The 17,685-nt window shown below is 35.3% G+C and overlaps 1 protein-coding gene across 1 annotated transcript; it reads right to left on the bottom strand.

The window, feature by feature from the left end:
• Positions 1-301: 301 nt before the first annotated feature.
• Positions 302-17,278, bottom strand: ALB (albumin). Its single transcript, XM_004038803.5, has 15 exons — positions 17,155-17,278; positions 16,392-16,449; positions 14,798-14,930; positions 12,757-12,968; positions 12,083-12,215; positions 11,161-11,258; positions 9,444-9,573; positions 7,935-8,149; positions 6,396-6,528; positions 5,210-5,307; positions 3,893-4,031; positions 3,248-3,471; positions 1,919-2,051; positions 1,237-1,304; positions 302-466 (listed from the first exon to the last, which is right to left on the bottom strand). Exons 1-14 carry the CDS (start codon positions 17,231-17,233, stop codon positions 1,260-1,262), a joined length of 1,830 nt encoding a protein of 609 aa, XP_004038851.3. The 5' UTR covers positions 17,234-17,278; the 3' UTR covers positions 302-466; positions 1,237-1,259.
• Positions 17,279-17,685: the final 407 nt, after the last annotated feature.

The raw sequence follows: 17,685 nt of genomic DNA, 5'->3' as shown, positions 1-17,685 counted from the left end.
TTTTTGATTCCATATGAATTTTAGAATTGTTTTTTCTAAGGTAAAAGCCATGTTTTATATTCCTTACCTATACCATGGTTTTTGTTCTTTTATTCAGAATTATCATAATGTCAAAATATTATTTTGAATGTTTATAATCCATAACTTAGAAGAGTATTAATGATTTATTTAGTTAGCCCACAAGAAACTAGAAGTCCTCTACTGAAGTGGAATAAGAGAGAGCACTGGAACTTCCACAGAACCTACAGAATTTTCAGGATAGCAACACATCTTTGAAAAATAACAGTGCTGTACCACTCTATTAGATTCTTTCCATTTTTTATTAATTGAAGCACAGAGAAAAGAGGCAAAATGATTAAAGAAATTTATGCTTTTTAGACAGGGTGTTGGCTTTACACCAACGAAAAAGAAAAACAGATGAATAAGCTTTTGATCTTCATTTTCTTTCTCTTATTCTCATGGTAGGCTGAAAAACAAAAGGACAAATATAAGTCTTATTTGTAAAATGGCATGTGTTTTTCAAATCTATTAAAATAAATGCCAAATTACTTAGATCATCTTTCTGCAATTTACACCAGTGAAAACAATTTGAGCCTGTCCTAGACTTATGGCTGCTGAATTCTTCTGTTGGGCTAGGGAAGGGGACACACCAATAAATGTTGTCATAAGAAGATAAGTCCTATTAAAGCTCAGCATGTTGACAGATTGGAAATGTAATAGCAGATTGTTCACTATAAAGTTCACAGAAGGTAGATCCATCATATTCTCCAATGGAAAGGATGAGTTGAACTATTAGGTTGAACCATGTGAAATCACTGATATTCAACTGTTTTTGCCCTATAAAGCACTCTTTCATGTGGTTCAGCCTAATTCCCAGAGTATTCCACTGCTGAGCCATCACTTACTTGGATGGCTCTGTGTACCGCATCATATAAGTCAGAATAGGACAATGTGCAACACTGAAACTTTGGTTTGAATTTTGAATTTTGACCCTTTGGAAAATTACTTAATCTATGCTTTGATGTTTATCTTCATTTTCTCATCTACAAAATAGAAATAATAGTGGTTCCCAACTCAGCAACTATTTTGAGAATTTTAAAAGCTAATATTTACATACATAAATAGTTTAGAATAGTGGTTGGTGCTGGTCTATATGGCTCTTGGAAATGGTCAATCTTTGCTATTTTAATAATAACTATTACAGTTACTATTTTAAAAAATTCAAAATATAGTTACCTGAGATGCTTTTAAATGTGATGTTATAAGCCTAAGGCAGCTTGACTTGCAGCAACAAGTTTTTTACCCTGAACACAAAGACATGACAGATGTTAGGAAAATATTAGCATTACTATTAGGATACAAAATTAACATTTATGAAGCTATTGATGATTGCAAAGTGATTTCACGTGCATCATATCCTTTAATTCCAATTTACTACTATAATCTCTGGACGGAAGCTCACGGACATAGTTGTCCCCAAATGAATAAAAAAAAGTTACTGTCAGGCCATAAAGGGCAATTTTAAGCGATTTAGACATCTGAATGTAAATTCTCCCACTAGCCTATAAAATCAACTAAATCACAAACCACCACATTTCAAGTAAATGTTTAAATAAATTAATGTTTTGATTTCATGATCAAAATATTTCAGGCCTTACAAATATTCCTATTAATATTCATAAGCATCACAAATTTGGAAACAGAACAGGCATTATAAATATTTAACAGTATGGCACAATAGAGCAGGAGATAAAAACAAATTGCTGTTTTATTCATTTTGTAAGACAATTGTTTGTAAAATAAGATCCCCGTCCCACATGTACAAAGCCTCCTTTGATATATAAATCCCTAAGCCCTAGCCTAACCAAACACGCAAAAATGAATACTGGACATATTAAAATGAAGAGAACTGTAGTACCTCCTCGGCAAAGCAGGTCTCCTTATCATCAGCCTTGCAGCACTTCTCTACAAAAGCTGCGAAATCATCCATAACAGTTTTCAGTTGCTCTTTTGTTGCCTTGGGCTTGTGTTTCACGAGCTCAGCAAGTGCACTGAGTTTGAATGGAAAAAGAAAAAAAAAACAGAAAAAACATTACTCACGTATAGAAAAATGGAGAGAGTAAGGATGGTAGTCCCATCATTTAAGATTATAAATCTTGGAGCCAGGCAACTCTGAGTACTTTGGGGCTCAGGCATACCGCTATAAGTCTCAATATTCTCATCTGCATGATGAGGATAATAAAATCCACTTTCATGGAGTTGGTGGGAAGACCAACTGAAACAATCAGTATAAACCACTCATCACGTTATGTAGTGTCAACAAATCTCTTTTCAGTAAATCTCTGGAAAGAAGTATGTCATTGCAATTATATATTATTCAGATTTTGGAAGTGCCATATTATGTCATATTGAGTTTTATTGCTATTAAAGAGCTAAAAATGATCCTTAAAAATTTAATTATCTTGGACTTTATTTAAAATTTTTCTCATCTATAAAGATGGGAATCTTTATATTTGGTTCTTAAACTTTGCTCCCTTCAAAGCTAATAGTGGGAAGGCTACAGAAAATAAGGCTATCCAAACTCATGGGAGCTGCTGGTTCTCTTTCACTGACATCTGCAAAGACAACAATGCCAGGGAGAGATTTGTGTGGGCATGACAGGTTTTGCAATATTACTCTTAAGCCTAGACGATGATTACAGCCCACAAGAGATGACAGCAACTTTCTATAGCTAAATTTTATGCAATTATAACCCCTGTGATAGCAATAGGGAGTTGAGCTTCAGGGCTTGCATTTCTACATGTTTTTTATCCAAGTCTCATTCTCAAAAGTCACATCTTGGGGGTTTGTCTCATGTGTGGGGCCACCATAGGGCAAACTTAAAATAATTATTTACCTCTAGAAATAAATTCTCCTATGGTTCCTATTAACTAATTTGCCATGTGCACAAATTTATCAGTTAATTGTTCATCTTTTTCTACTGAATATGGCCTAACATGTTATTATTCTATTGTGGCTTTAATCCACAATATTACTCTGAATAATTTTAGCAATATTATAACAGAGGATTTTGTCTTTAAAAAGTTATTCATTTTATTCTGGGTACTCTTATCAGCATAATAAGGGCAACACTCCAATACTTTCCTCTAAGAAATATAATCACTACTTCAGGAAAAAGTTGCTAGCTTGAATTGACAATTCTTGCTATCAAGACTACAAACACATGCAGTAATGAAATACTCCTCACGTTTGTTTCTTGATTTGTCTCTCCTTCTCAGAAAGTGTGCATATATCTGCATGGAAGGTGAATGTTTCAGCATTAAACTCTTTGGGAACGTATGTTTCATCGACTTCCAGAGCTGAAAAGCATGGTCGCCTGTTCACCAAGGATTCTGTGCAGCATTTGGTGACTCTGTCACTTACTGGCGTTTTCTCATGCAACACACATAACTGGTTCAGGACCACGGATAGCTAAAGAACAGGCAGGAGAGCAGAAATTCAAAAGAGGCGAAGCTGAAAATTTTCTACTAAAAATACAAAAAATTAGCCAGGCATGGTGGCATGCACCTGTAGTCCCAGCTACTTGGGAGGCTGAGGCAGGAGAATCGCTTGAACCTGGGAGGCGGAGGTTGCAGTGAGCCGAGATGGCACCACTGCACTCCAGCCTGGACAACAAAGCGAGACTCCGTCTCAAAAAAAAAAAAAAAAAAAATTATCATCCTCGGGGCCCTGACTGCCAATATCACACATACATACACGTGCGTGCACACACACATGCACACAAACATGCACACACACACATTACTTCCTTCTGCTTATGAAAGCTAGCATTATCAATATCTAAAGGTAAAATTTTTTCATTATTAATTTATTATTTTTTTTAAAGACTCACATAGTCTTCTGCACAGGGCATTCTTTTTGCTTCAGGATGTTTACAACATTTGCTGCCCACTTTTCCTAGGTTTCTTGAGACCTCTACAAGAGTTGGAGTTGACACTTGGGGTACTTTCTTGGTGTAACGAACTAATAGCCTGAAAAAAAGAAGTCATGTGTTTTCAGCAAGGCAAGAAACTGTCTAACATAGTAGATAAAACAGAGAACACTTGGCCGGAATCAACTAAGATGTTGCTATGTTCCATTCATCATATTATCTCCATCTGCAGAGTAGTGGGTTAGTGGAGGGTAAAAAACGTTCTCCTGAACAACTAGTTAAACTTGGCTTTGAGTTCCACCTGTACCACTTGCATAATCTTGGGAAAGTGAGTTACCTAATTCAGTGACATTAATAAATTTATTAATTTCTTCTTTCAATAAAACCTGGAGAGAGCTTCATATATATCAGCATATGCTAAACTTGAAAGATACAAGTAGAAAATGGAAGGAAATATATCTGACTCAATAGGGATAGTTCAAGGGTTAAATTAAAAGTAGTAAAGTATTATAATTAATCTGACATGGTACCTAATATATAATAATCATGTATTAAGAATGCCAGTCACCACTAAAAGTCAATGTATGACTTTAATCTACTCGAGGGAAGAAACTATGTCTTGTTCACTGTTATTATCTCTAAAATCCATAATCAGAAGAGCACCATGTGTATGAGCCACACAATAAATATCTACTGTATAATATGTCTCTTCTTGTTTTTAACCTTCATAGATAAGACTCTATTGAATTGGGACATTAGTCCAGCAAGCCATTCTGTCTCTGTCTCTTCTATGGAGGGAAAGGTTTAACCATCAAAGACTAGGTGCATCTCCCAAACAACCTGAATTTAATATTCAAATATGTATCTAAATTCATTTGTTACATTGTTGTGTTCAGCTTACATATTACTTTTTGAGCGACATCTATTCAAGGCCTACTACTTGCTGCTCTACAAAATATTGCCATGCTCTATTTGCCCATTAACTATTTCTTAACCTTCAAGGGACATGCTCAGTTCTGATATACCAAGATTTGGTATTTACCCTCCCAGCCTACATACTTCCAATCTTAAGAGAACAAGTTTTAGACTACATTCAAATATAGACCTCTCCACCCCATCAACTATTTTATCTCTCCTCTCCTGTCTTTCTTGACAAAGAGTGATTAGAAATATGCAATGTATTTTCATTCTTAAAAGTTCTATGCTAGGTGGCTCATATATTAAGTCTTAAATAATTACAAATTGATAAAAAAAAATCAGTCAATAAAAATTACTTACGCATTCTGGAATTTGTATTCTCCAAGCTGCTCAAAAAGCTCACAATTTTGTTTGATTAAATTCTGAGGCTCTTCCACAAGAGGTTTAAATTCATCGAACTGAAACATAAAAGAATTGTGTTAATAGTATTATGCCTCAGGATCAGATGCAGGTTGTTTTTCACCCCTCTGGTCAGAATGATATCCTTTCTTCTTCCTACTCAAAGCCACACGAATAGATGAATATCAATGCCGCTCTGTCACAATACATTCGAACTATTTATTTGGTGAGCTTGCATCATGTAAGTGGTTAAGAATATTCAGGCTCTGGAGTTCAATGACCAGTATTTGAGCCAAGTCATGTAACTCATTCTTCAGTTGTGCAATTTTACTTACCATCTCCACGTTTCAGAATCCTTATCCCTAAAATAGGGGCAAAGATGGCACTCATCTCATAGAGCTGCTCTGTAAACCAGGTAAGCTAATGAAATTAAACAGTGCATTGCATATAATAAAAGTTTAATAAATGATGGCTATGATTGTACATATTATTATTATTAGTTCACCTTTCCAGTTAGATTCCAGGCTCTCCAAAATGAGAGATTTTACATTGGTCATTGTTTGTGCATGGTGCCTGGCATACAGTAGCTTCTTGAAAGTGGGAAAAATGAGTTTTCTCTGATTCTGAATAGTTCAGAAACCATTACATATGCTAGTGGGAACCCTAAAAATCCTCCAGAACAGATTTCCTCTCCTAACTTAATTTCTTGTAAAACTATTCCTAAACATCCTCAAAAAGATTTGAAAATATTCTAAAGGGATAGGTTCTATAATTTGCCATAAGATACTAATTCTAGTACTTGATTAATCCCGGAATCAGGTTAACTCACTTTACATCTAAGTTAAATATCTTCTAATTAACATTTAAATTTAATTTTTTTTTGTTCTCAGGATTGTGAAAAAGAGAAAAAAAGATCAAAATTTTTTAGAGATTGCTCTATTCAGATCTTTCTATTCTAACTAGTCTAAATTTTGTTAATCATTCTAAGGCTACTTTTTCTTTCATGTTTAAGATTCCAGAATTGAAACCATCTCAAGAAAAGATCTAAATTGCACTGTATATCATTTTACATTCTTGCATTATTTTTCTTTCTCATTATTGGAATCATCAGTCAAAGAACTACATTTTTTTCCAACAATAAACCTACCACTTTGGCATAGCATTCATGAGGATCTGCAGCGGCACAGCACTTCTCTAGGGTGGTTTCATACGTCTTGGCAAGTCTCAGCAGCAGCACGACAGAGTAATCAGGATGCCTTCTTGCATATTCATACAAAAACCTAATTAAGATGAAAATAAAATAGACTTTGTTGGACAAATGAACACAAAATATATCACAAAGCTAATCTCAAAAGTAACTCATATTCCAAAAGTCTTAATTTGACTAAACCCCATGCAGTAAAGCTTAGTAGCTAAGGACTTGGGGTCCAGAGTTAAAGTTACCAAGGCTCAATTCCTAGCTCTACTACTTATATCACTGCATCACCTTAGGCAACTTATTTAAATGATCAGAGCCTTAGTCTCCTTCTCAGTAGAATGGAAATAATAATAGTATCTGTCGGCTGGGCACAGTGGCTCACGCCTGTAATCCCAGCACTTTAGGAGGCTGAGGCAGGCAGATCACCTGAGGTCAGGAGTTTGAGACCAGCCTGACCAACATGGTGAAACCCCATCTCTACTAAAAATACAAAATTGGCCAGGCATGGTGGTGCATGCCTGTAATCCCAGCTACTCAGGAGGCTGAGGCAGGAGAATCGCTTGAACCTGGGAGGCGGAGGTTGTGGTGAGCCGAGATGGCACCATTGCACTCCAGCCTGGGCAACAAGAGTAAAACTCTGTCTCAAAAAATAAATAGTATCTGTCTCGGAAGGTGGATTATGAGAACTATATGACATAATCTATACAAAGCACACACTGCTTGGCACATATGAAGTCTTTGATGAATGATACCTGTTATTTTTATTAACATTTTGTTTGATTTAAACTACATCTCAAAAGGATTCTGATAAATAGATGGGTAGAGATATGTTCTTAAAATATTCTCTTTCTTTGTATGAGTGAAATCTTGTAGGGTACATAATTTTAGGAAATATTATTTAGTGCATTATCATAATCCAACAACAAAAGTGCAGTTTATCACCACAACTTCTGACAATATATAAACATTTATTTTGTAATTGAGTTGCCTACCATATTGCCATTATACTGAACTTCTGGTCTTTTCACCAAATATAAAGCACCTGGTGTCAGACTCTATATTTCTTTTTATACTTCTTTGCTATCATTGCATAGATTAGATAGATAGACTAGATTAGATTAGATTAGTTAGATAGACAGGCAACACATAGTCACACACATATATTATAGATGTTCAAGAAATATACTTGAAATGAATGACTGAAGTATACATAATTTATATATACACAAAATGTTTCTAGATGTATTTTCAGAAATACCCCTAAGGAGTAAGGAATGTTGAGCTTTTGCCATGAACATGTATTATTTTATGACAATGTATTCAACTAATTAACTATTTCAAAAATTGTTAAAGCCTGGGAAAGGGAAGGATGAAGAAACATTCTGGGCAGCAGGGAAATTGTAGCAACTCCACAGAAAAGCCTAGACTATCCTCCTAAGTTGTGAGGTCATGCCAAAGCTATAAAAGAATAATTTCTTATCTACTTACATGCCCAGGAAGACATCCTTTGCCTCAGCATAGTTTTTGCAAACATCCTTACTTTCAACAAAATCAGCAGCTAATGAAGGCAAGTCAGCAGGCATCTCATCATTTTCCACTTCGGCAAGGCAGTGGGATTTTTCCAACAGAGGTTTTTCACAGCATTCCTTCAGTTTACTGGAGATTGAATCTTGATTTTCACAGATATACTTGGCAAGGTCCGCCTATAAGTAAGTTGGTGGAAATTGTTCAACACGAATTGACATTGCTACACTTTCTCCTCAGACCTTTATTAAGTCGGCAGAACATATTCATTGTATTGTAAGACCATACGCATGTTCCTTCTATGAACATACTCTGTTTGCTCCTAAACCTGGAGATGTAGATAGGACTACAAAAACATTCCCACTTAATTAAAATAGACTAATCAGTAGCAGGTGCCCAGCTCAGTTATTTATTAATTTTATGTTTCTACTGTTAGGGCATTTAAGTTTTTTTCATTTAAACTCAATGCTGTTTTTCCAAATAATCCCCCCAAATTAAGTGCAGGCCTTTTGAAACCAAATAACTAAATAAAATATAGAAGATTTTTGAAAAATGAGTCAAGATCATAGTCATAGGCCCTGCTTACATATATAAAATAACCACCTTAAATTTTCCAGAAAGTGCCATGAGAGATTAGGATTCTAGTATTTGCCCATAAGTTTAATCTTGAAGAAAGGGAGAAAGAAAATATTATATGTTTGGAGAAAAGAGATATCATTCCAAATATTTGCACATCTAACAAACGGAGTTAATTAAGAGAAGGAATATAGAGAAGAAAAATACATCATTTCCAAAAATCTCTTCAAGTAGTGACCTTCTCCAAGTCCACCTACCTCCCTCAAAAAATATTCTTAGGCTGGGCAAGGTGGCTCATGCCTGTAATCCCAGCACTTTGGGAAGCCAAGGCGGGTGGATCACCTGAGGTCAGGAGTTCGAGACCAGTCTGGACAATATGGTGAAACCCCGCCTCTACTAAAAATACTAAATTAGCCAGGTGTGGTGGCGCATGCCTGTAATCCCAGCTACTTGGGAGGCTGAGGCATGAGACTCACTTGAACCCAGGAGGCAGAGGTTGCTCTGAGCCAAGATCACACCATTGCACTCCAGCCTGGGAAACAAGAGTGAAACTCTGTCTTAAAAAAAGAAAAAAAAATCTTCTTAGACATCTACCTTGCAAGATGTTCTGCCAAGTAGAACCTTGTAACTGTTCTACTTCAGTTTAAGCCTTCATTTACAGTTAGAGCATGACTGAAAGGAGTTACAAATCAGTGAATGGGTTTATCTGGTAATTTACAGCCAGGTTAAAAACAGAAAAGTACCACCACCATAGGCAGGGAAAGATTGAAGATAGGGCAGACGAAAGCACAGAAGACAATCTCAACCCACTGTCAGCTATCACCAATGATACCAAACGCATCCATTCTACCAACTTGAGCATGCAAGCTACCAAAAAGCATATCGATGACTCTTTACCCTGTCATCAGCACATTCAAGCAGATCTCCATGGCAGCATTCCGTGTGGACTTTGGTAAGATCTGTCACTAACTTGGAAACTTCTGCAAACTCAGCTTTGGGAAATCTCTGGCTCAGGCGAGCTACTGCCCTAAAAAGAAAATCGCCAATCAAAATGGTATTATCATGCGATATTTTATATGAAAGCACTAGGCAAATACTATTTTTCATAAGAAAATTCAAAATGGACATACAGAAATAATTTTTAAAATTCATTAGTTCTAGTTCTGAACCAAATGGTAATCACTTTTCCTTAGGGCAGAATTATCCATTTAAGAGTGTGTGTGGTAGGTAGAAATCTAGCAAGTCATAAAAGCAGAAATTAAAAAGGAACTCTAAAAGGGGCAACAGGCTGAGAAGCATCAGGTTTGGAGTCCAGATGTGACTTCCAGCTCTGGCTTTATCACTTGTTAGCAGGAGGACTTGTTAGCAGAGGGCTCAGCCTCTCTGAGCTTCAGCCTCTGCAGTGTCATGACAACATGCTAAATTGAAGAAGTTTTGAGGATTAAATTAGATAATACATACAAAAGCATTTTATAATCTAGGAAGTACTACACAAACTCCAGTTATCTTTTTTCTCAATTGAAACACATTTTTTCTGACTTCTAAAGGTCTCTTAGAAAAGAAATCATAACTTCTACAGAATGAGGGAGTTTTTTATTGATCATACCTATAAAAAGAAAGATCCAGCACTATCTTCAAACTCTATGACAAGATGTAAACGTCTAATTTTCTTCATTCTCTAGTCATTTCACAGTTGCCTAAATCGGGTAAAGGACACTTCTTTCCCAAAACCAATCATAGCCTGTTTATCTGTGTATAATTTTATGTTGGGGCTGTTTTTTTTCATAAATCTGGTTGATTTTGGTGGTGTAGATGGTAGGAATGATGAGCAAATACAGTTCAATTGACAGTTTCTAGAGAGCATGCATAATGTCTATTATTTTCATTTTATCTCCTGCTGTGTTGATTTGCTGTTGACTAGCAGGTGAGGAGTGTGGGTGAGGGGGCAGCTAGTATTTTTCTTGACTCGGCTATTAAAGTATGCTCCCAGAACCAACTAAGTAACACGAAAACAGAGGCTCAGGCAAAAACATGAGATGAAGATCAGAGCTGGAGCTATGCAAAAATAAGAAGTAACTTCAACTTAGTTGGTGACTGAATTTAACTATAAGACATAAAAGGACAAGCAAATAGTTTTAGATCATTGGGGGGAAGATAAAATTAAATAAAGGGATTATATATGTTGTATACTTATATCAAAATATCTCATATACCCCGTAAATATGTATACCTACTCTGTATCCACAAAAATTAAAAATAACTTTAAAAAATTAAATAAAGAACCATGCCTACAGCTCTATAAAAATAATCAACCATTAGAATAAGAGTCCAAGATTTTATAAATAAATAGAACTTAAATATCTGTCCCTTTTTTTAGGACAAAAAGGACAGTGTCCTCTAAATTATTCAACTATTTAGAAAAGAAAAGATTAAAAATAATGTCAAATTGTCATTGATATTCTGATTTTTACCTCTAACAGAGTTCTACCTGTTAGACAACCAAAGAAATGTATTTGACAGCACTTTGCAAAATACATAAAAATGTACAATTTGTCACTGAAGCATTATCATTTACATCGTTATAAAGATGCTAACTATGTTTAAAAATATTTACCATGCTTTGAAAGCTCTTTCTCCAAATTTTTGGAGACTGGCACACTTGAGTCTCTGTTTGGCAGACGAAGCCTTCCCTTCATCCCGAAGTTCATCGAGCTACAAAAAGGAATAATTTGATGAAAATTAGAAGAAAAATTCTACATGAAACACCCCTCCATAAGCTCAGATGAGACTGTGCCAAATTAAATTTTGAAGGCATAATTTATGCCTAAATTCCCACGTACTCCCTTTAGCGAATAATGATTTTGGTCTGTAAGAAAAGGAGAGATCATTCAATCATTCTGGTCACAGCAGAATTCCCTGTGTAGTTAGAAACCAACTGGAAACATTGCCAGGAAAAAGAGGCTTAAAAGTGGGAGAAAAGTCAGAGAAAGAGTACGCTAATATCCCAGGGGCTGCAATTTTGCTAATTTTTAAATTTTGTGTATAATTCATTTCAGTCTCTCCTCCACCAACATCAGTAAACTCCTCAGAAAAGAAAATAAAGCATTCCATAATATATATTTATGGAATGAATGCATGAACTCAGGCATCTAGATGCAGTAAAATTCTCTACTTTGAATTCCCTCCCTACTAAAAATTATCACGAAAAGATAAACAAGAACTGTGGCCCCTTGCTGTGCAATTTGACAAACAAGTTTCAGTATTTCACTATAGTGATCACCACCATAAAAAGTGGTGAAATCTTTAAACACATGCACAGTGATTACCTCTGACAGATCATCACTGGCAAATCTTAAAAGAAGAAATGAGAGTGTAGGCCTTCAAAGATGAAAGATTTTCAAGACAGATAAAAGGAAGGCCTTTTTGACCATGTCAGAAAGTTTGTATCAGACACTCAGCTTCCCTAAGTCTAGCCACAAAATGGACAAAATCAGGTTGGATAATGAACTCTTTTTTTCTATTCTTTTGCATAATACCTTTGGCAACAGGCAGGCAGCTTTATCAGCAGCTTGGCAACATTCTGTAAAAGCAGCTTTATACCTTGCAGCAAAGAAAAGGAGTTCTGGGGCATAAAAGTAAGGATGTCTTCTGGCAATTTCATATAAGTATCTAAATTTTGAAAAAGAAAAACAGTCACTTTTCTATAGCAGACAGTATTACAGAAATAATTGTAATCGACATTCTCCCCACAACCTCCAAAATCCAAAGATATCTAATTAACCAATTAAGCTCAATTTGCACATGATGGTCTTGTCTTTGTCATTCTCTAAGTATGTGGAAAAAAGGGTTAAGCGTGTGTGTGTGTGTGCATAAATGGTTAAATTTTGGCAATATAATGTTGCTGACTGAAATGAAATCAATTATAACAGCCATATATACATATCTTCGTAATACATTAAATAATTTGTCTATCTTAAATTTTTCAGAAAGATTGTATCCTGTTTCAATAAACTTCAAAATATCTTTGATCATATTTCTTGCTGTGTAGAATTTTGTGGTATCAAATACTACTTCTTTAAAAAATCATCATAACAAAACTTCCAAGTCTTAATGTTGAAAATATTTTTGTTATGGTAATTTTTATAGAGTGTTGGCCTATGGAGTTACTCCATGCTTTTTAATTTTGAACTATAAACATCTGATTACTTACTTTTTCAAAAATGTCTCTTCATTGTCATGAAAAGCAGTGCACATCACATCAACCTCTGGTCTCACCAATCGGGGGAGGTTTGGGTTGTCATCTTTGTGTTGCAAGAAGCATTCATTTCTCTCAGGTTCTTGTTTTGCACAGCAGTCAGCCATTTCACCATAGGTTTCACGAAGAGTTGCAACTGTGCATAATTTGTCTCCAAAAAGGGTATGCTAAATGGAAGAAAGCAGGTTTCAGTTGCTGGACAGTACCTTTTTTCTTTATAGCCAAAGAACAGTACAAAGGATTTAATATACTGGTTAAGCTTGGTCAGAAAACCATTTAAAAATCCGCTTCCCCTCCCAACCGAGGTTTAGAGTTTCTGATGATTTAACCATCTCTATATAATTTTCATAAGAATTAACTGTCACACTATAACTCATGGTGAATGAAACAGGACAAAAAGACAGTCAATAGCTTTAAGGAAAGTTATATGACTCCTATTTTGAAACTTAAAACTAAAGGGTAAGAGCAATCATTATAACAGAAATCAAGAGAAAATAAGCTTCTAAGCAGCAGGTGAATCCACCTAGGGGAGAAAAACATTCAGAGAGTTTCTCATTTCGTTTGCCCCCTTTTTAGAGGGCCATGTTTTAGTATATGCCATTGAAAACTGAGGAGTAACACAATCCATCATATATTAAGTGACTATTAAGATATAGACATTTTTCTTCCAGAAATGTTACCTAAAATCACTTTCCAATAAATGAGCCCTTTCCTTATCTCTAATTTTTATTATGAAAGCAACTGTAACTCCAGGGAAAATATACTACTCTAGACAGAATTTATTAATTTTTATGTATTTTTAAGATTTCATATGTAGAGCCATAGTATTGTGTAAAGTTAAAGTCCTGACTCTGCTGTGAGGGAGAGGCACATAATAAAAAGGAGAAAGGCTCCAGTGATAAAAACTGGCCTTGCCCACAAGAGGTATATATAGATTGAGTGGTGAGAGAAAGATAAACATGTCCTTGTTTTGAAGATTGATCTGGAAATACTAAAAGTTTAAAGTTCTTCAACATGACTAAGTACTCTGCTTTTTTATTGTATGTAGAAATACAAAGATATCTAAAATGAGGAATATATAGCTGTACTATTATTCCACCCAGGTAACAAAATTAGCATAGAAATCAGTTGGTGTTTTCTGATGATAAAAACCATGCTATCATCTCTAAGAGACAGTAGCTCTCCTGTGTTCATTGCAACACTATTCATGATAGTCAAGATGTAGAAAACCAACCTAAATGTCTATCAACAAATTAATGGATAAAGAAAATGTGGTACACACATGCACTGGAATATTATTCAGCCTTGAAAAGAAGGAAATTCTGCAATAGGCAACAACATGGTTGGACTTTGAATGCACTATGCTAAGGGAAATAAGTCAGTCATAAAAAGATAAACAGTACATAATACCACTTATATAAGGTAGCTAAAATAGTCAAACTCATAGAATCAAAGAGTATAATGATGGCTGCCAGTGGCTGGGGGAGGACGAAACGAGGGGTTACTAATCAATGGGCACAAAGTTTTAATACAGCAAGATGAGTAAGCTATACAACAGTGTACCCATAGTTAACAATAATGGATTGTACACTTAAAAATGTTAGGGGGTAGATCTCATGTTAAGGGTTCTTACTATAATAAAATAAGATAAATAAATAAATAAATACATGCTATCATATCCCTATTAGCCTCTACAAAAAGAAACCAAACCTCAAATTTTAAAAAGAGGTGTTTACAAATGACAAATTGCCATTTAAATACACCATGACTGTTGTGTTTGGTCTCAATAAAGAAACGATTTTAAAACTGAGGACATAGCTAAAGCATCTCTATCACAAAAGAAACAATGGCTTATCAGTCTATGAGCAACTTTTTAGTGTTTCTTACAAATCAGGACACTTAATAATAATTGAGAAAACTTAAAAAAAAATTCCTTTGAAATGCTTGGGATTGCTTCAAACAGAAGAAAGAATCTCCAAAATTAGAATGTACTTACAAGTGATTTGTCACAATTTTCAGCTGACTCATCAGCAACACATGTTTTTGCAAATTCAGTTACTTCATTCACTAATTTTACATGATCTTCAAATGGACACTGCTGAAGATACTGAGCAAAGGCAACCAGCACCCTGAAACAGAGGATGTAGAAAAATGTAGTATAATAAAACTTTAATATGTAACAGGTTGCTACGCTAGAGAACAAATCATGTATGGGTATACGTTCTATCTTTTATACATCTTCTTCACCATTATCCAGAAAGCCTATTCATATCTGGTATGATCTGAGGCCTAGATAGGCATATGTGGCTTCCTACGCAAAGAGAATGGTAGTTCCCTAATGTTTATATGTATGTGTGTGTCAGTAGATCTATGCACACACATAGATTAAGCAAGCAAATTGTATGCCAAATAGATCTAATTGTCAAGACTAGGCATTTTAAAAATCCTTAGGATTACTTAAAACTAAACAAATCCCACGCATTTCCTTTTTTTCTTTTTTGAGACAGAGTCTCACTCTGTCACCCAGGCTGGAGTGCAGTGGCACAATCATGGCTCACTGTAGCCTTGACCTCTCAGGTCCAAACGATCCTCCTACGTCAGCCTCCTAAGTAGCTAGGACTACAGGCATGTGCCACCATGCCTAATTTTTTTTGTTTGTTTGTTTTGTTTTTTTTAAAGAGACTTGCCCAGGCTGGTCTTGAACTCCTGGGCTCAAGCAATCCTCCTGCATCAGCCTTCCAAAGTGCTGGGATTACAGGTGTGAACCACCGCACCTGATCCCCACACACGTCTTTAATTAGCCTGTAGGATTAGGTAGACTTTTAAAAAAACAAACTATTTTCTCATTTTTTACTAGATTGAAAAATGTTTAAATAGGCCGGGCGCGGTGGCTCACACCTGTAATCCCAGCACTTTGGGAGGCCAAGGTGGGCAGATCACGATGTCAGGAGATTGAGACCATCCTGGCACACAGTGAAACCCCATCTCTACTAAAAATACAAAAAATTAGCCGGGCGTGATGGCAGGCGCCTGTAGTCCCAGCTACTCGGTAGGCTGAGGCAGAATGGCGTGAACCCGGGAGGCGGAGTTTGCAGTGAGCCGAGATCGCGCCACTGCACTCCAGCCTGGGCCACAGAGCGAGACCCTGTCTCAAAAAAAAAAAAAAAAAAATTAAATATTCCCAACTAAGCACAGGAATGCTTGCTATGTAAAGAAGATTTAGTGGGTAAGCCACCAAAGGAAACCTATATTAAAGTCCTTTGCACCAAGCAAGTTCCAGAGCTGTACTGTCCAATACAGTAGCCATTAGCCACATGTGACTATATACATTCAAATTAACTACAATTAAATACAATTTAAGTTTTTGTTTCTCAGTTGCACTTGTCATATTTGAAGTACTCAATAGCCATGTGACCAGTGACTACCTTATTGGATAGCCCAGATACAGAATATCTTCCTCAACGCAGAAAACTCTACTAGACACCACTGTTTTAGAACTGAACCCTGATGACAAGGAAATATAAGTACTTTAGAATAATAAACAACACTATTAGAAACATTAAATTTGATTCATCAATATTTTAACTTACAAGGCTTTGAAAGTTTCTTCTCCCAAATCTTTAAACCGATGAGCAACCTCACTCTTGTCTGGGCAAGGGAAGAAAAAAAAGGATTGTTAAATACTGAAGAAAACAAGAAGTAATGTTACTTTTTATATTTCTTTCCATTTGACTTAGATTATGCGTTTGTTTCAAAATATTGGGCTCTGATTCCTACAGAAAAACTCAGGATGATGGTCAATTATTTCTTCTGCCTTTAAACAGAAGAATAATTCAATTACCAAGAATACTATTTTTAAAATTATTAAATATTTATAGCCTTATATTCAAACTTAGATAATATCTAATACTCTTTTAGTGTCTATCAACAGCAACCAAGAAGACAGGCTAAAATGAAAGTAAATATAAATACAAGTTCTATTTATGAGATCAACAGCACAGGTTTTGTGGTTTTTAAATAAAGCATAGTGCAATGGATAGGTCTTTGGGATAGTTATGAATTCAATCTTCAACTCTATTCTGTGAAGTTTAAGTCACTCTAAGTTACTTTGCACTTTCCTTAGTGCGCAAAAGAAAATTACAGTCACTAAACAATTCTGACCTTTTTTTTTTTTACCTAGGATGTTTGAATTTTATTAATAAGATAACCTTGTAAGACTTCACAAATACACAATACTACGCCATTTTAGAAATAAATGCCAAAATAATTCTTTAAAGATGCAGAGTTTACTAAAACTTTATTTTACTGGGAAAACAGAATAAAAGTTGAACAATAGAAAAACGGATTTCTTACGTGCATCTCGACGAAACACACCCCTGGAATAAGCCGAGCTAAAGAGAAAAAGAAGGGAAATAAAGGTTACCCACTTCATTGTGCCAAAGGTGTGTGGGGTTGACAGAAGAGAAAAGCTAGGACAAACGGAGGGAAATTAGCACTAATATACTTCTTTAACCAATAATTGTAGATTATTAACTAGACTCATCTTTGTATTTCATTGGCTGCCAACCGATTACAAAATTCATAATATTCTTGCCAAAAAATTGTTTGACTAAATCCTTTGTGTATATTTACCATCTGGAACTGTTTTCTCCACAAGACCTTGTCAATGTATTAAAGTTGTGTAAAACATCTTATCAAATTTTACATAAGAGTTTAAACGATTTGTACCTTTTATTCATTACCATGGTCTTTAACTGTAATTTCCCACTTGAACATTTTAGTTCTCTGTGTTTGCAATTTAGTTCTCAGTGTTTAGTAATTACTAACCAAACTAAATACTTTGCTTAGAAATAAGACATACTGAAAGAGTTAAGTCCCAAATTG

Source organism: Gorilla gorilla, chromosome 3 (genome assembly GCF_029281585.2).
Source record: "Gorilla gorilla gorilla isolate KB3781 chromosome 3, NHGRI_mGorGor1-v2.1_pri, whole genome shotgun sequence".
Lineage (NCBI taxonomy): Eukaryota > Metazoa > Chordata > Mammalia > Primates > Hominidae > Gorilla > Gorilla gorilla.
The sequence above is the reverse complement of the archived record's forward strand: the minus strand, read 5'-3'. Positions and strand labels throughout refer to the sequence as shown.